Raw genomic sequence first — 18792 nt, 5'->3', positions numbered from 1 at the left:
GCGCCCGGCTTGGCTTGCTCTTGAGGTTCTTACTCCCCATCTCTGCCCTCACTGCTTCTCTCTGCTTTTGTTTGCCTGCCTGTCTCTGTCGTCCTCTCTTCTCCCGTCCCTCCTCTATGCCAGGCTTGCACAAACCCCAGAAATGACCTCAGGGCCTTCCTGCCCCACTGAGTGGCGGAGGGGCCGGGGGTCGGTGGCTGCTGTCCCACAGCTTTCCCTGAGAAGTGCCATTCCTCCCTTGACATTGAGCTGGGCAAGACTTGGCTTGTGCTGTAACCAGAGGTGACACAGTGGTCTGCCCAGAAGCCCATCATACATCCCGACTTGTCTCCTAGTTGGGGCCAAAGTCCATGAGGGGGGATGTTGTGCAGGTTTTTGCCGGCAGCTGTGGGAGAGGGTCCTGAGGACTCTGCCTAGCCTGGTACCCATCTAGTTCCTTCTGGTCTGACTCCCGTTCTTCCCTCCTCCTTCCTCCTCTCCCTCCCTTCCTCTCCCAACCCCTTCTTCTATTCCTCCCTTCCTCACTTCCCTTTTCCTTCTTTCTTCCCTCCTTCCCTCCTTCCCTCCTTCCCTCCTCCCTTCTTGCCTTCCTGCCTTCCTATTTATTGAGCACTCACTATGTGCCGGCTGCTGTAACTAAGCACTGAGAATTGTGACATAACACAGTGACCCCCTCAGAGACTGCGTGTGCTGGGAGGGACACACATTCAACGAGTGATACGCATGATTTCTGTCCCACTGGCTGAGGCCAGGGCTCCGAAGGGGAGGACTCCCATGTAGACCGTCAGGGGTCAGGGAAGCCCCTAAGAGGAGCTGACATCGGCGTGCCATCTGAAGGATGAATGGGCCTGGGCCAGTGAAAGTGGCATCCTAGGCCGAGCCAACAGCTGTGTGTGTGAGGATCACGTGGCCAGATCGGAGGGGTTGAGGAAGGAGGGTGAGATGAGGACACCAGGAATGAGTGCTGGTCAAGTGGGGACCCCGGCTGTCTCTTCAGATTGCTGGGAAGGAAGCCGCTGGAGGGATGGGAGCACGTGTGCTGAGGCCGTGCCCGACCTTCTGAGAGATGGTGTTGGCGGCTGGGCGTGCAGGGTGGATGTGAGACACATGGGGGACTTGGCCGGTCCTTGACCTCCAGCCCCTCCCCTTCTCCTCTTCCCAGACCCACTGCGACCCCGTCCGTGGATGCACTTGGGGATGGACTGTGGTGACCAGAGCACTGGCCAGGGAGTCAGGACGCTGGGTTTCAGGCCTGGCTGGGCATGTTTCCCATTGCCTGGTCCTCAGTTTTCCCCTCTGTAAAATGGTCATTGAGGACCCGGGAAAGCCCTCGGTGACAAACCAGAGCTAGGAGAATGTGCTGTCTTTGGAGAGCATGAGCTTGGGTGCCAGGCAAACTGAGGTTCAAGTCCCAGCTCCACCCCTTTCAAACCATGTGACCTTGGGCATGCCAGATCGACTCTCTGGGCCTCAGTCTCCTCCTCTGTAAAATGGGTTCCTCGTGGTTCCTACTTCATAGGCTTCTTGGGAGCTTTCCCTGGCATAATGATTGGCACATTGTCGGCGCTCAGGAGTGTCAGCCCTTGCTATTGTTGCTGTTTCTGCCTGGCCATGGTGCTGGTCTGGCCTGGACACAGGATGAGAAGCCGCCTGGGCCCACGGGGGCACTGAGACAGAGCACATGTCCCCCATGCTGGCCCAGGCCCCATGACCACAGTGCTCCCTGCACAGCTGGTGGTATAGAATTGCAGAGGGGGTTGGGACACGCTTCTGGAATCTCTCAGAACTGCCCTGTCAGCTGTGTGCTGCTGAGCACTGCCCTGACTCAGGGTTCTTTCTTAGGCGGATGTGTCAAACGCCCCAAAATACATGCAAGTGTCCTCTTTTCCCTTCTTCCCATCTCCTGTGTAACTATCTCACCTTTTCTATTTAAGAAGCTCATGGCTACTCACTGCAAAAATACTCTTCTCAGAAACATTTCTCCAGCAAATCTGTATTCCACGGCTACTCGAAGTGAGGTGGTGTTGTCAGTGCAGGGGCACTGTGATCAGTGAGACAGCCCCTATCCATCAGCGATCAGCAGACTACTGCCTGAAAGCAACATCTAGCCAGCTGCTGCTTTTGTAAATAAAGTTTTATTGGGACACAGTGCACACTCATTCAGCTGTTAGTCTGTGCTGCCTTCACATTAATATTGGCAGAATCAAGTAACTGGAACACAGACATCATGACCCACAAAGCCCAAAATATTTACTCCCTGGCCCTTTATAGAAACAGTTTGCTACACTCTGATGCAGATGGACTAAGAGACTGTTTCTGATTTGTACTTAATTCATGATGTGTACATACACTCCCATTTATGTGTTTGTTTTCACAAAATTGGTGTCACAACACACATTGTTTTGTTACCTTAAACAAATAAATTTTTTTTTGGCCTGGCATGGTGGCTCAGGCCTGTAATGCCAGCACTTTGGGAGGCAGAGGTAGGCAGATCACCGGAGCCCAGGAATTCAGGACCAGCCTGGGCAACATGGTAAAACCTCACGTCTACAAAAAATAGAAAAATTAGCCAGGCATGGTGGCACGTGCCTGTAGTCCCAGCTCCTCAGGAGGCTAAGGTGGGAAGATCGCTGAAGTCTGGGAAGTTGAGGCTGCAGTGAGCTGTGACAGTGCCACTGCACTCCAGCCTGGGCGACAGAGCGAGACCCTGTCCCCCGACAAAATTTTTTTTTTTACATTTTCTAGTTGATGGCAAACATCTTTCTGTGGCAGTAAATACTATTTCTGAACATTATTTTCCTTGACTGTATTTACCCGTTGCATGGATACTGTGTTTCTCCCTTCCCTGCCTTATTGGACATTTAGCTTGTCTGTAGTATTTTGCAGTCATAACGAATCCTGCAGGGAGGTGCCCGTGTTCATAGACCTTGGCAGCTGTCTCGGATGGTTTCCTCGAGATAAATTTCTGGAACTCAATGAGTTAAGGATACGCACATTTTAAATTTGGGGACATATGTTGTGGGCTGTTTTAATATATAGCCTTCATGAGGTGCGTGTTAGCCTGGCCTCCCCAAAGCTGAGAAACTGAGGCACTTGTCTTTGCCTGCAAGCCAAGGGCCCAGAGTTTTCACCCTCCAGTGGCTTCGGGGCTCGGCAAACTAGTCCAAGCAAGTGTTTTTTAAACCTGCCTCAAGTCCCTGAGGTTTTTCAGAGTATGGAAACCTACTTCCACTTCTTAGAGCCTCCTGACGCATCATAGAAAAGGTGGGGCAGACAGAATGTTGGGGGCAGGCAGGAGCACTGGGAAAGGAGCCCAGAGCATGGGTTCCAGTCTCCCCAGCCCCACTTCCCACCCGCCAGGAGAACTAACAGCCCATAGCTGTTCCTGTTTCCGGGCCTCCGTTTCCTCATCTGAAAAGGAAGGGCCAACCGAATGGACTCAGAGGGTCCTTCCCGGTCTACGTAACAGGACCCAGTCAACCTCATTTGACATATGATCGAACTGAGGTAGGGATGGAGACCTGGATAAATGAGACCGATTCAGACAGAGCTCTCTTGCTGGCTTTGAATTCATCATGTGTATTTTCAGAGTATCTTGTAGATTATCCACCTGCCTGCAGTCACTAAGGGTGTTTTCCACAGCAGCCTGTGCAGCCAAACGGAGGTGGAAGAACCTCCTGCCTTAAAGCTGATAAAACAATCCAACTTTTAGAAAGTAAGTTGCAGGGCCGGGCGCGGTGGCTCACGCCTGTAATCCCAGCACTTGGGAGGCCGAGGCGGGTGGATCACTTGAGGTCAGGAGTTCGAGATCAGCCTGGTCTACACAGTGAAACCCTGCCTCTACTAAAAAATGCAAAAAAAAAAAAATTAGCTGGATTTGGTGGCGGGCGCCTATAATCCCTGCTACTCGGGAGGCTGAGGCGGGAGAATCGCTTGAACCCGGGAGGCAGAAGTTGCAGTGAGCTGAGATGGTGCCACAGTACTCCAGGCTAGGTGACAGACACGAGCAAAACTTCGTCTAAAAAAAAAAGAAGAAAGTGAGTTGCAGGCCTGTGTGTGTGTGTGTGTGTGTGTGTGTGTGTGTGTGTGTGTGCGTGTGGTTGATCTTGAGGCATCGTAGCTCTGGGAGCTAAGCTCAAGTCCCGCCAAGGCCTGGTAGAATGATGAGGCGTGACTAACTTGGAACACACACAAGGTTACAAGGATAGTCACTAGAGAAAGTGCTGATTAACAGCTTGCCTTCTTAAACTGCTTTTACAAGGTGAATTCCCTTAGATAACCCCACTCCCTGCATGACTCCAAATGTGAGGGTCTGTGTTAAAGAATAGAGAATGCAGTTATAGTCACCATAACATTGAGACGTGGAGACGTAGCTTGTCCAGGGTCATGTGGCAACTGTGTGGTGGTCCCTGGTTTCAAGTCCAGGTATTCTGGCTCCAGAGACAGCTTGTCCAGGGAAGCCTGCTGAGAAACGGGTAAATGATCATTATGATATTGTGGAAACTTCTATAGCAGTGCTGTTCACTAGAGCCTTCTACAGTGATAGGAATGTATTCTCCATGCTGTTCAATAAGGTGGGAGCCTGTGGAGCCCTTGAAATATGGCTAATGCCACAGGGGAACTGAATTCTTAGTCTTATTTAATGTCAATTAATATAAATTTAAATAGCCATAAGTGGCTAGTGGCTACTCTATTAGATGGCATAGATGTAGAGACCTGAGGTCTGGGGGACGATGGGAGCCTGGGGCCTTCTGAGCCAGCCTTTCGGGGGAAGATGGTGGGAGAATTCAGGGGAGGCTTCCTGGAGGAAGAGCCATCAAAGTTGAAATCTGAATGATAACTCAGAAGTGGTGGCTGCTCCACTGGGTCTGGAGGTGAGAGAGGGGAATGTGAGGGGAGGAAAATGGGGCTGGAGGAGTCAGTGGGAGGGACTGAGGGGTGAGAGGAGGGGTACCGGAGGAGGAAGGAGCTGCAGAACCCACCAGGCCCTGCACCCCTGCAGGTCCCGCAGGCCCTAACCCTAACCCTGACCTTTACGCGAGGGACATGGGGAGCTGCGGAAGGGCTTTGAGCAGGGACCCTTGCAGTTTTGGAAAGTAGAATCAGAAGATATACTGGGCGAGGGATGCCAGGGTACCCCCCTCGGAAGCTGCCACGGGGGGCGAACAGAGAGCTGGCCGTAGCTGTATGGAATGTTCTGGAAGGAGATTTCGAAGGACTGAGGATCGATGCAGTATGGCAGTGAGGCGAGAGCGGAGGCAGGGACGCTGCCCTCAGGAACCCTCAGCCTAGCATTAAGCAGTGGAGGGAGACACCCATCCATCCCTGCCTGTTGGAGAGATCAGATCCCTGAGCCTGAATCCCACACCTCTGTGGGGAGGACAGAGATGGGAGTATAAAGGGAAGCCACCATGTTTTGGTTGGACACCATTTATCCACAGGGACATCCACAAGAGTCCTGGAAATAGCCCCCCGCCTCCTGCCCTGACTTCACCCTCAGCAACGGACCTGACCTTTTGGTTTCCAGAGGCCCCCGCAAACCCCTTCTCCCAACACTCAGCACCGAGGGGGGATCCCCATCTCTCGGGAATTTTAAGAACTCTTTGCCAAGGCTCCATTCCCCTGCCTGACTCAAAAGAGGGCCTGAAAATTGCTCCAATCATGATAGCTCCCTTCTCCTGGGCACCTGTTCATGTGCCAGGCACTGAGCTTAACACTTTCCAGGGATTATCTCTTGATAGCTCAAAGCAGTCCTCGTTTTTCCAGTGTGAAAACTGAAGGTTGGATGGGTGGAGTCACCTGGCCAGGCCGTACAGCTGGGCAGAGCAGAGACAGCAAGCCCTGCCCCGCTGTCCCCACCCTAGCTGTAAGCCGTCCCCAAGCTGTCACTCCTCTGCCTCCCATTGAGCTTAGCACACCCAGGCACAAGCCCAGCATCCCCCCTGCAGCCTCGGGAAAACAAGCTGCTTGGGACAACGACATCTTGTCCTCCACCAGAAACAACCCCTAAGTCCCCAGCGTCTGACCTCTGAAGGGGGTTCAGTTAGGGAATGGCCAATTCTGTCACATCTTTGGAAACAGTAAGCCGCTGGGAGTGGGCTCGGATGACCACTGCCAGCCCTGCGTCCCGGGGAGAATCCCATCAAGGGTGCTGTGCCTCTGAGTAAGTCAGATGACCTTGCAAGGCGAACACATAACACTTGTCCCCAGCGGGACTGACTGCATCCCTACAGCGCGCTAACAGCTGTCCCATGTGCTGTCCGTGGACTTGGAGGTCAGGCAGCCTCTTCCAAAGCTGGCTTCTCATCTGGATCCCAAAGCCCTTGGGCCTGGTGACTCTACCTAGGAGTTTCTCTGACGGGAATGATCGCAGAGATGAGTTGATTTAGCCTCAGGGATGTTCGTCATATTATTGATTATAGTGGTGAAGAAAATCCTCGGCAGCCGAAAGTCCCAGCTCTTGGGGACTGTGAATTGGAAAATGCTGCATCTGAAAAGGGAAATATTCTTCGCCAGTACGATGGTGATGTAGGTGACTTGACTCTGAGAAAATTCTGGGCAGGACTGTGATGGGACATAGTCTCTGGGTGATGAGTTCTTTTAACATGTGTTCTTTGTCACTTTCTGTAATTCCTAAATGTTGTACCATGAGCAAGATGTCAGGTTGTAACTAGAAACAGAAGAGCTCCTACAGACGGAAGAATGCAGAGTGGACGGCAGCTGTCATTCGGGTCTGTGCTGTAGCCATTTAGCAGGGGTGACTGGGGGATTTATTCTGAACCCCCGCCCTTCTATACACCTCATTCGCAGTGTTCCCACGAACATCAGGGGTACGTGAGTATCTCCAAAAGGCTAGAGAAAGAGAATGGGAAGAAGGTGACACTTTATGGGATATTTCCCGAGTGCTGGGCCCTGTTCTAGGAGCTGTCACGTTTGCGTCTATGCCATGGGGTGACCATTATTTTCTCATTGAATTCTTATAACTTCCCTGCACCTCGGAGAGGGAAGCAAGAGCCCGGAGGCCACAGAGCAGGCTTTCCCCAGGCACGCACTCATTCTGCCTGTGGTTCCAGAGAACCTGAGGAGAGGCTGGCTCCCCTGGAGGAAGGGTGCTGAGAAACAGTCAGCCCACCTCCACTAAGTAAGCACCTACTGTGTGCCAGGCAGGATCCAAGAAGGGGGCAGAAACAAGGGCACATCCCAGTCTTAAAGGGCACATCTGATGAGTTGCAGAATCCTGGAGCCTGTGTCTGTGCTGTGACCCTGTGACCTCCCACGCCCAGTTCCCCAGTGCCTAACATGTAGTAGGTGCTCAGTAAATATCTGTTGCTTAAATAACTTATGTGTCACATTCTGCCTGGTACAATTGATTCGTCATCCAAGGTATACAGTGGTGGCTCATGCCTATAATCCCAGCACTTTGGAAGGGTGAGGTGGGGGGCGGATCACCCGAGGTCAGGGGTTCGAGACCAGCCTGGCCAGTGTGGCAAAACCCCGTTTCCACTAAAAATGCAAACAAATTAGCCAGGCATGGTGGTGTGTGCCTGTAATCCCAGCTACTCAGGAGGCTGAGGCAAGAAAATTGCTTGAACTCAGGAGGTGGAGGTTGCAGGGAGCCGAGATTGCGCCACTGCACTCCAGCCTGGGAGACAGCGGGACTCCACCTCAAAAACAAAAACAAAAGTTTAGGGAGGGGATATCACCGTGGGTTGCAATAGCTTTGGGTAAGAAGGATGGATAGGAAGATGGGAAGGCACGGACAAAGCTGCAGAGGCCAGGAGTGTGTGAGACTTGTGTGGGATTCGGCGTGTAGTAAGCCAGAGAGTGGGACAGAGAGTTTATTTGGAGCAAGGGTGGGGGATGGGATCACACAGGAAATGTTGGGGCTTGCTTGCAAGGGGCCTTTCTGCAGGAGGACAGTCGGGAGCGCTGGAAGGTTTCTGAGCAGGAGAGGATCGGAAGCATATTCTAGGAGAATGTGCCGCCTGCCCTCCCATGGCACAGATGAGCCCCGTGTGGATTTCTGGGCCAGTTGCACACCCTAACCCCCATCTCCAAATTCCTCACCAAAAGACAGCAACTGAGGCCAGGCATGGTGGCTTACGCCGGTAATTCCAACAGTTTGAGAGGCCGAGGCAGGAGGGTTTCTTGAGCCCAGGAGTTTAAGACCAGCTTGGGCAACGTGGCAAGACCCCATCTCTACAAAAAAAAAATTTTTTTTTTAAATAGCTAGGTGTGGTAGTGTACACGTTTGCTCCCAGCTGCTTGGGAATCTCAGGCAGGAGGATCACTTGAACTCTGGAGGCCAAGGCTGTGGTGAGCTGTGATTGCACCACTGCACCCCAGCCTAGGTGACAGAGTGAAGACCCTGTCTCAAAACAAAACAAAAAGTCGGTGACTGAGCGCATCATTCAAAGCTCAGGCAGCCAAGGCCATCTGAATCATCAGTGTGCCGCCGGCCAGTCCTGGATCGGACATTGCTTTTGTCATGAGCGCTCCAGCTTCTCCCCATTCAACAAAGCACAAGCCTAATGGCAGCCATCAGTGGCCACATCACAGGGAATGGCCTTTTAATTTGCCAAGCAGACAAATGAAGGAAGATAGCGGTTCGGGTGTTTAATGGGGATTGATGGCCTGTCCTCTGTGTGCCAGGCACTTGGCTTGGCCCCGTGGTCAGTTCTGTGCTAATCAGCGCCCTTGCTCTCTGCCTGCTCACTCTGAGGACTCAGGCCAAGGGCCGAGACCTGCCCTGCCTTCCCCCTCCAAGGACCCAGGCCGAGGGCCGAGACCCAAAACAGACCAGGCAGCAACAGCCCGAAGGACTGATGTGGCCTGAAGCGCAGTGGTTTGGACCTGGGGGTTGAATTCCACTTCACCGGCTGTTGACTGGCGATTTGATTTGGGGCATGTAATTTCATGCTTCTAAAGATGGGGATCGTACTAAGATCTACCCCATGGGATTGTTGAGGGACTGGAGTTCAGCCAGGTGATCTCATGTCCAGAGCTCAGCCCAATGCCTGTCCCAAGTTTGGTGCCGCACGGATGCTGTGTCTGGTGATGCGGGTGGGAAACACCGTGGTGGTAAAGAGCCTGGCCAGGCGGGGGCATGGAGGTGCCCTAGCCAGATCCATGAGTTGGGTAACACTGAAGGTGGAGAGAAGTGTGGCCAGCCTGTACTGTGCGGAGGAGACAGGGCCATTGAGGAGGGGCCAGGAGATGCCCTGCAGGGCTCTCCATGCCAGATGGGGTGACCACATCATCCCAGTGTGCCCACTTTTAGCCCTGAAAGTCCCACATCCTGCGATATCTTGGACAAACCAGGACGATTCATCACCTTAGTGCCCAGCCAAGATGTCTGGCCCCACTTAGGAGGGCAGCGGGGAGCTGGGATGGGTTTGAGCTGGGGGCCATGCCTCGTGATCTGCGTGTCAGCCGGGACGGGGATTCTGGGCACTTTTCCTGGTAGAAATCTCACCTCTGGCTTGTCTTTGCAGGACCAGCTGAAGCAGTGTTTCTCCCGGAGGCCCGCTGAAGCCAAGGACACTGATACCCTCGTGCACGAAGCCGACAGCCAGTATGGGACGTGGACAGAGCAGCGCCAGAGCGGGGAGAGGTGTGACACTCCAGCCTGTGTGACAGAGAGAGACCCTGCCTCAAAAAAAAAAAAAAGAAAAAGAAAAAGATAATGATACATGAAATATCCAAGATAGGCAAACCTCATAGAGACATAGAACAGATCAGGTGCTCAGGGTAGGGGAGTTGGGGAGTGACAGGTCCATAGGCACCTGAAGGTTTTGTTCTGGGGTGATGGAAGTGTCTAAGATGACAGTGGTGATGACCAGTGGCAAATTGTATTTTACCACGGTGATAAAAATTACGATAAAGTCACCGATATTAAAGTTGGGTGGAGGTTGATGGAACTGAAAATAGATAAGAAAAAGTAAAAGGAAAGCAAAGGTTTTTGCAGTACCTGGGAAAGCCGTTTTTCCCACTGACCCATGAAATGTGTGTTTAGTTGCAAGCATACTTAAATTTCTCTAGAATGCTCCTGCAAGAGCACTGGACTGAGAGTCTGGAAACACAGGTCTTGTTTTTGCACGCATCACTGTGTGACCCTAGGAGCCCCTTCTATCTCTTGGGGTCTCCCTTCCTTAGCTCTGACCTTGGGACCTGTAGGACCTGGAGCTTGGACTTGGGCGCACCCTGTGGGTGGGCGCCCCCTGCTGTCCCGCAGAGGCACTGCAGCTTCTCCTCCTTGGGCCACCCCAGGAGCATGACGCTTCCAGCTTTGAACAGTGGTGCCGTCTGCTGTCTCTAGGTGATATTACCCTCATCCCGTGTGGATTTGCCTCAGTCCACCCTACAACCCTAACATCCTTTATATGACTAGTAATAAAATCATCCCAGAGCTGACAGAAAGTATAGTCAAACGCCAGCACACCTATAGACAGTTCTGCTCAAGGGAGCAGCCTGGTGGTCTTCCACAGTAGGTCCACCTGTCAGGTGTGCCCACCTGCCCTTTCTCAAAGTAAGGGTTTCCCATGACCTGGAAGCTTTGCTAGGCTCTTGGCTTAGGTGTCTTTTTAAATATGTGGGCGGAGCAGGGCAGCAGGTTGTTAATGACCTAAATTATTTGTAAATTTTCTGTCTCGTGTGGTTCCAATCATCCAAGTGATACCTGACTATATTATCATAGGAAGAGAGTTCAGAAGTGAGAGAGAGCCAGGGACTTGGACACTGGAGTGGAACTGCCTGGGCTTAATCCCAGTTCTGCTGCTTGGGGCAAGCTAATTTACGTCTCTGTGCCTCAGTTTCCTCACCTTTAACAAGGTGAATATTTAAGCTCATGAGGCCAATTATATTAGTCTGTTTTCACACTGCTATAAAGAACTACCTGTGACTAGGTAATTTTTAAAGGAAAAAAGATTTAACTGACTCACAGATCCAAAGGATGGAGAAGCCTCAGGAAACTTACAATCGTGGCGGAAGGTGAAGGGGAAACCAGGAATGTCTTACATGGCAGCAGGAGAGAGAGAAGGGGAAAGTGCCACACACTTTTAAACCGTCAGATCTCATGAGAACTCAGTATCACAAGAACAGCAAGGAGGACATCCACCCCCGTGATCCAATCACCTACCCCCACCAGGCTCCTCCTCCAGTTTGACATGAGATTTAGATGGGCACACAAGTCCAAACCATGTCACCAATCCTAACGCATACGATTGTGGCAGTTACAGGATAATCCTCATAGGACTGTGGGAGAGGATTAAATGACACATTTTTTAGCGCAATGTCTGGCACATAGGAAGTGCTCAGTATGTTTTTATTGAATGAATGAACGAGAGAATGAAGTAACGCAGATCCCACCACCTTCTCTCTTGGGTAACTGTTGATAACAATTTGATCTACATCAGCACTGCCCAACAGAAATACAACATGATGATTTGATTCTTTTTTTTTTTTTTTTTTTTGAGACGGAGTTTTGCTCTTGTTACCCAGGCTGGAGTGCAATGGCGCGATCTCGGCTCACCGCAACCTCCACCTCCTGGGCTCAGGCAATTCTCCTGCCTCAGCATACCGAGTAGCTGGGATTACAGGCACGCGCCACCATGCCCAGCTCATTTTTTGTATTTTTAGTAGAGACGGAGTTTCACCATGTTGACCAGGATGGTCTCGATCTCTTGACCTTATGATCCACCCGCCTCGGCCTCCCAAAGTGCTGGGATTACAGGCGTGAGCCACCGCGCCTGGCGATGATTTGATTCTTATGTAATATATCCATGTATCGAAACACACTCTATACCCCAGAATCGTGTATAATTACTATGTAGCAATTATAAATAAAAAAGAATTACAGTGTGAGCTGCAAAGCAAGACATATATGTAATTTAAAATGTCCTGCTAGCTACACCAAAAGTATTTTTAAAAAGTGAAATTATCTTCAAGAATATATTTTATCAAAACCAACAGATCCAAAATACTATCATTTCCACATGTGATTAACATGAGAAGTTATTAACAAGGCAGTTTGCATTCTTTCTTTCCATTCAAAGTATTGGAAATACAGTGTGTAAGATACTCATGGCATATCTCAGCTCTGTCAGTTGTCCCATTGCAAGGACCTGACAGCCAGCTGCGATAAACAGCTCCCCATCCAGGACAGCGCAGGGTTAGAGGGTCTGGAGTGGCCCAGGACTGACTCCTCCCATTCTGTACCTGGCCAGGTGTTCCAGGAAGCCCCTTAAGCAGCACCTCACTGGCATATCTTGTGCTGTTTCCAAAGAGGGTCTTCTGCTGGGATGCTGTGTCTATTGTTACCGGGTCAAGCACACTCCAAGCTATGCCGTCTGTGGCATCCTTCGCTTGAAAGCCTGTTCTCTGAAACGTTCTCCACAACCATGTCTCCTTTCATTCCCTTTTTTGCAGCTTGGCCACTGAGTCCCCAGATAGCAGTGCCACATCAACAAGGAAACAGCCCCCCAGCAGCCGCTTGTCCTCCCTGTCCTCCCAAACGGAGCCCACCTCGGCCGGGGACCAGTATGACTGCTCCAGGGAGCAGCGGAGCACCAGCGTGGACCGCTCCAGCGTGGACCGCTCCAGCACCGACCTGGAATCCACCGACGGGATGGAGGGACTGCCCCCACCGGATGCCTGCCCTTCAAAGAGAGTGGATGACTTCTCTTTCATTGATGTAAGTCGGTAGCCAGGAGCATGTGGCTGTGTTGGAAGTAGTCATTTCTTAAACGGAAATGCAGGGCCGGGCGCGGTGGCTCAAGCCTGTAATCCCAGCACTTTGGGAGGCCGAGGCGGGTGGATCACGAGGTCAAGAGATCGAGACCATCCTGGTCAACATGGTGAAACCCCATCTCTACTAAAAATACAAAAAATTAGCTGGGCATGGTGGTACATGCCTGTAATCCCAACGACTCAGGAGGCTGAGGCAGGAGAATTGCCTGAACCCGGGAGGCGGAGGTTGCGGTGAGCCGAGATCGCGCCATTGCACTCCAGCCTGGGTAACAAGAGCGAAACTCCGTCTCAAAAAACAAAAACAAAAACGGAAATGCCAGCCTCTCTCTGTGAATTGCTACTTCAGGTGTAGGATCTGTATGCCAGGGACCGTTGGAGTGGGTACAGAGGGCACTGTCTTTGAAAGGGAATCACTTGTGCATATATCTTGGACCTGCCATACCCCTGCTATGTGTCTTGGGGCAAATGTCTTCACCTCTCTGAAGACCCCTTATCCGCTTGTAACCAGCACCGTCAGCTCCACAGCCTCAAATACGATTGCGTGTGTTCAAGTTAAAACTGATCTAAGCCCTCACCTGCCAGCTAAGCAGGGAGTCTGACCACTTACCCCTGGGAGGTCGTCCTGAGGTTTCTAGCTCCAAGCATGAAGAGGCTGGAGTATACTCAGAATGGCTCTGCTGAACGTTCCCACTGAGGTCTTGCTTGGTAGAACAGTGTCCCTGGTACCAGGGGATCTGGCTGTCTCTATCGTGACTCTTCCAGGACAGAATGCCCCCTCAGGCGTGGGTACCTCTTGTGAGGGTCCCAGGGGACAGCCCCTAGAACTCAGCTCTTTCAGGTCCCAAGCACAGCCAGGATGTCAGCTGTCCCCGCGTAGCAGGTCAGACAGCCTCCTGCTCTAGCACTTTCCACACCAGAACGTACCTTCTTTTCTCCTGGGGTCCCACCTCCAGGGGTCAGGCAGGTCTTCCTTTTCAACCCTTGAAACCCAGGGGTGGTGTCGTTATTCTCCTCCCCTGACAGCAGGGCTACCTGCCCACTCTCTAGGGGATGGAACGTCCATGAAACCTGAAAGGGACCCTCTCTCCTGGCCGTAAAGCCTCCTAGCTACACACTTGGGCATGGCTACCCACATCTCCCCAGAGGAGGAACACCACTGCTTTAGAAAAACAGCTTGCTCTAGGGCTTCAAAGGGGATTCACCTTCAGTGTATGGCCAGGGTCTCTTGCCGGCACCTCTAGATCAGCGCAGAGACAGAGAGAGACACAAGGTCAGCCTTGATTGGAGAACATCATTATATAAATATGGCTATGGCTGTGCCCACCCCTCTGGGTGTCATCAGGACTTAGTTGAGTGTTGTATTCAGTTATTCACTCAACAGACATTTATCGAGACCTTGCTATGTGCCTTTCATGCCAGCACCCTGTCACTGCATCGTGAACTTTCCTTCTAGAACATACTAAGTGGTTCCTTCTCGATGTCTGTTGTACACAACAGTCCCTGAGTGTTGACCACTGGCCCAGGCACCTGCTAATGACCCCAGAGGCAAAACTGTCTGCCCGTTTTGCAAATTGGCAAATTGAAGTGGCCACGGAGTGACTCTAAATGCTGGTGTCCCCAAGCATAGGCCTAACAAGGTTTGAAATTATACTGAGGTTTATGTGTGATGCCCACCACAATCCGGGTCTCCTGTGCGGATGCTGAGGTTTGTGTATGGTGCAGACCATGATTTAGGTCTCCCGTGGGGATGGTTTGGAGCAGAATAGGGAGGCAGAGGTGGGGCACTAAGGAATCCAGTCTCCGTAGCAGGCTGAGGATGCAAGGCGGCACCGTCTCCACCTCCGAGCCAGCCCCCCTGTCAGAGTGACTCTGTCCTGCTCTCAGAGTCTGCACACCTGGCTCTGTTGAGTGGTCAGAGAAGCACCTGCCTCTAGGTGCAGCAGGCACTCTCCGATTTTCGTCCCTCCCCATCTTTTCACTGGTACCATGCAGGTCCCCTCACAAGACGCCACTGTGGCTGGTTTGGGAAGTAGATGTGCAGATATCAGCTCCCTCCACCGCCCCTAGTGGGGCGTTTGCCACTTACCATCTTTGGGAAATGATCCATTGAAACTAGCCTGTTATCACTGACTTAAAAGGCTTTGGGTGATGGAATTTCTCCAAAGTGGACCTAAGCGGAAGAAACCAACATTTCATGTAAGAACGCGAGCTTGCCAGAAAGAGCTCTTGGCTGTGAGCCCTGGTCAGGCGCTGTCTGAAACAAGGGCTTTCCACATCTGAGCTCAGGGAGTTCTCTGGGCCACTGTAGGAAGGAGATGCTCTGACTACCTCCTTTCTATAAACAGGGACACCTAAACTCAGAGCAGTGAAGTGCACTGCCCAAGGTTGTAGGAGTTCAGTCAAGGGAGTGGGAAATTGTAGGAAAAGGGCACAGACCTTCTTGGAAGGCTGGGAGGTTCTTGCGAAAACCTCGGAATAGGATTTGGCTGAAGGCAGCCAGATTCTCTTACCTAGTGCTTGAAAGCCCAGACCCCTAGCCTACTCCTTCACTTAATATCTGTATCTAAGTGCATTTGTTCATAAATCACTAAGTCGAAGTCTGTAAGTCAGACCCAACACAAGGTCACACAGCCAGGATCCAAACCCAGAAGGGTTTGAACCAGAGCTCTGAGCACTTCACTGCTGTCTCCCAGGAGACTTCTGAGCTAGGCACTTCCCATCTCCTTACGGGGGCCCACCCATATGGTCTGCCCTCCGCACCCTTTCACTGGGGACAGTAGTGACTTGGTAGCCCTCACCGACCCCCCCCCACCTGTCACAGCTCAGAGTGTGAGTCTTCAGGGAGGCCTGTGAACGGATGTCAGATGTTTAGTAACCTGTCCCCTCCCTTCCCACCTGCACCCTAGGTTATGTGAGTAAAAGAGGAATTGCATGGAGAACCTCTCGGCCCGGGGACTCTGTGTGAATATGGTTGACAGAAGGATTTAGTTAGATGTTGAATCCAGTATTCATTCAACAAACAAACATTTATTGAGCTCCTGCTGTATACTGATCATTGGTGTAGCTTACATGCTTGTGTGGTGGATGTCCCTGGGAGGGAAAAGGCTTTAGTATTATGTGCCTACTGGGTGCCTGGCAGCTAGGCGTGCACTGTACTGGGGCACTCAAGGTCCGTTGTTCCACCTGGCTCTTGTCATCAGCCTATGGGGTATGCCTTATGGGGAAATTTAGGCTTTGGGTGTTAGGTTTCTATTAAAATGTGGAAGCACTGGCCTAGATACCATCTAAGTAGCCTCTCATCTATCAGTGAAGCTGTGTACACCACCCGTGCCAGGGTGGTACCCTCCATTGATGGTTCCCTTGCTTTTTTTCCTTTTCCTCCCTGCTGCCCCTAAAGCAAACCTCAGTCCTTGACTCAAGTGCCCTCAAGACCCGGGTGCAGCTCAGCAAGAGAAGCCGCCGCCGGGCCCCCATCTCCCACTCCCTCCGGCGTAGCCGATTCAGTGAGTCTGAGAGCAGATCGCCTTTGGAGGATGAGACTGACAACATGTGGATGTTCAAAGACTCAACAGGTACGCTCATGCCTTCCCGCCTCCTCAGATAGCTCACTGAACAGCAGGAAGGATTTAGACTAAGCCCTAGGAAAAAATTCTTGACTTGGAAGGCTGTATATCATTAGACCACAATTACACAGGAAACTGATATCTTGTTATGCAGAACTTATCAGAAACTAGGTACAAAAGTGTTTTGAAGATTAATATGTTAATTGAGGCTCTTTGAGCTACAAGAGACAGAGACACAACTTACTAAGGTTTTACTATTTCTACTTTTATTTTTATTAAATTCACCCCGTACTCTCTTTAGGTTTGCTCGCTGGTCCCTGAGTTGAAAGATCAGTTCATTTATTACCCATCTTTTCTGTTTTCTAATGTATCATTTAAGGCTATACATTTTCCTCTGAGGACTGCTTTGGCTGCATACCATATAAAGCCTGAGCTGAATTTTGAAGAATGGATAATAATTAGGTAACGTTATTCTAGGCAGAAGTATCTACAAGATCAAAGGGAGAGAGGTGTGGAAAGAATGTTCCGTGTGTGGCAAGAGCATCTCTAAGCAGTTTAGTGTTGCTTAAGCTGTGAATTACAGGAATCATGCTGGAAAGGTAGGCAGGGGCCAGATCATGGAGATCCCTGATGCTTTGCTAAGGAGTTAGATTTCATCTGTAGATGGAGAGTCAGGAAAGACTTTTTTTTTTTTTTTTTTTTTTTTTTTTTTTTTGAGACAGCGTTTCGCTCTTGTTACCCAGGCTGGAGTGCAATGGCGCGATCTCGGCTCACCGCAACCTCCGCCTCCTGGGTTCAGGCAATTCTCCTGCCTCAGCCTCCTGAGCAGCTGGGATTACAGGCACGCGCCACCATGCCCAGCTGATTTTTTGTATTTTTAGTAGAGACGGGGTTTCACCATGTTGACCAGGATGGTCTCGATCTCTTGACCTCATGATCCACCCGCCTCGGCCTCCCAAAGTGCTGGGATTACAGGCGTGAGCCACCGCGCCCGGCCAGGAAAGACTTTTAAGAAGAAACAAAATTTCTTCTTGCAGTGGAAACTGGAGCAGCTGACCTTCCCACTTTATCCAGACACAGCCTTTAGTCCTCACAAACATCTTGTAGGTGCCCTTGTTCATTTGTGATTTGCCCATGGCAAACATTAGGATGTCAGACCAGGCTCTGATCTGAGTGAGAGGCGTAGCTTCTGAGCAGATACTTTAAACAAACACTTGGAGAGTCCTCTCTCCTGCCCCATCCCATATCTGTCATTAAAGGAAATGTTTAAGTGCCTTGGGTGAGACTTCTCTGCACACTGTTTTGGTTTTCTGAGCCGAGCTCCATTAAGCCACCTGGAGCAAATGAAGACCATGGTAGGGACGAAAGCACACAGATGCCCACAGCTGGAATGTGGCAGCGGCAGCCCTGGCTCCCATTAGCCTTGAGGAGCCGGCCAGCGGCTAGCTGGGGAAGGCAGGGTCTGTGTTTTCTGAGCATACCTCAGGTTCCTGGGTGGCCCAAGGGCTCCAGAGCACCGGGTCTCGCCTTGTCTATCCCGCACCATCCCCCAGTTCTCAGTGTCCATGCCAGCGTCCAGATCTCAGGGAGGTAGAAGTTCCTCCCATATCACTCCTGGCAGAGTGGACCCGCAGCCCATCACCCAAAAGCTTGAGTGATCAGCCCAGCCTTAAGCACAGGGCTGGGGTTAAGTCCCAGAAAGGGGAGCCAGGCTCAAGGAAAGGGGCTTTTCCTGGTCCACCTTTGGGCCCCGTTTCCACAGGACACACAAAGCTCTCCATGTTCTCCTCTGAGAGCATAACCTCAGTGCATTGTTGGCTGAAAGCATTTCCATCTACTTTCCTGCCTCTGCCAAAGATTTCCTTCTATTTCCCTGACTTGGAATGAGCCAGGGGCCCAGGAGATGGGTCTGCCTGCACCCCCACTCCCACCCTCCCCAACAAGAGAAAACCTGCTCTACCTGTCATCAGTATCTTCTGGCAAGAAGCAGAGTTGTGAGAAGAGAGAGCGTGAAAGCAGGCACCTGGATTGTCCTTATCTGTAAAATGTGCCGTAGTATCTTCTGTGCAGGTCTGATGTGAGCATTGCATGAGATCCTATGTGCAAATCATCTGGCACTTAGACCTCAGTACGTGGCAGCTGCCAATCACTTCAGTGCACTTTTCTTTGCAACAGAAGAGAAATCACCCAGGAAGGAAGACTCAGATGAGGAGGAGACGCCATCCAAGGCTGAGAGGACCCCCGTCGGCCATCCTCAGAGGATGCCCGCGTTTCCAGGCATGGATCCGGCAGTGCTGAAGGTACCAGACCTCTCACCGAGAGCCACCTTGTGGGCGTGCTCCTCAACCTTAGCATCATAAAGAACAGACCCCTCCCTCCCTCCCTTCCTTTTCCTCCCTCCCTCCCTTCCTTTCCCTCCCTCCCTCCTTCCCTTCCTTTCTCTTCCTCCCTCCCTTCCTTTCCCTCCCTCTCTCCCTTCCTT

At 51.4% G+C, this 18792-nt stretch overlaps 1 protein-coding gene across 5 annotated transcripts in view; it reads left to right on the top strand.

The window, feature by feature from the left end:
- KIAA1671 (KIAA1671 ortholog) overlaps positions 1-18792 on the top strand; it is a 247635-nt gene that overhangs the window by 213591 nt on the left and 15252 nt on the right. For all 5 annotated transcript variants that reach the window (XM_017498147.2, XM_017498148.2, XM_037727688.1 and 2 more), the window contains 4 exons: positions 9495-9613; positions 12427-12691; positions 16145-16319; positions 18486-18610. In XM_017498147.2, the coding sequence (XP_017353636.1) occupies positions 9495-9613; positions 12427-12691; positions 16145-16319; positions 18486-18610 (684 nt within the window). The remainder of the gene's footprint in view (positions 1-9494; positions 9614-12426; positions 12692-16144; positions 16320-18485; positions 18611-18792) is intronic.

The sequence above is a fragment of the Cebus imitator genome, unplaced genomic scaffold, assembly GCF_001604975.1.
Source record: "Cebus imitator isolate Cc_AM_T3 unplaced genomic scaffold, Cebus_imitator-1.0 Scaffold237, whole genome shotgun sequence".
Classification (NCBI taxonomy): domain Eukaryota; kingdom Metazoa; phylum Chordata; class Mammalia; order Primates; family Cebidae; genus Cebus; species Cebus imitator.
This window is presented reverse-complemented; position numbering and strand designations above follow the sequence as displayed.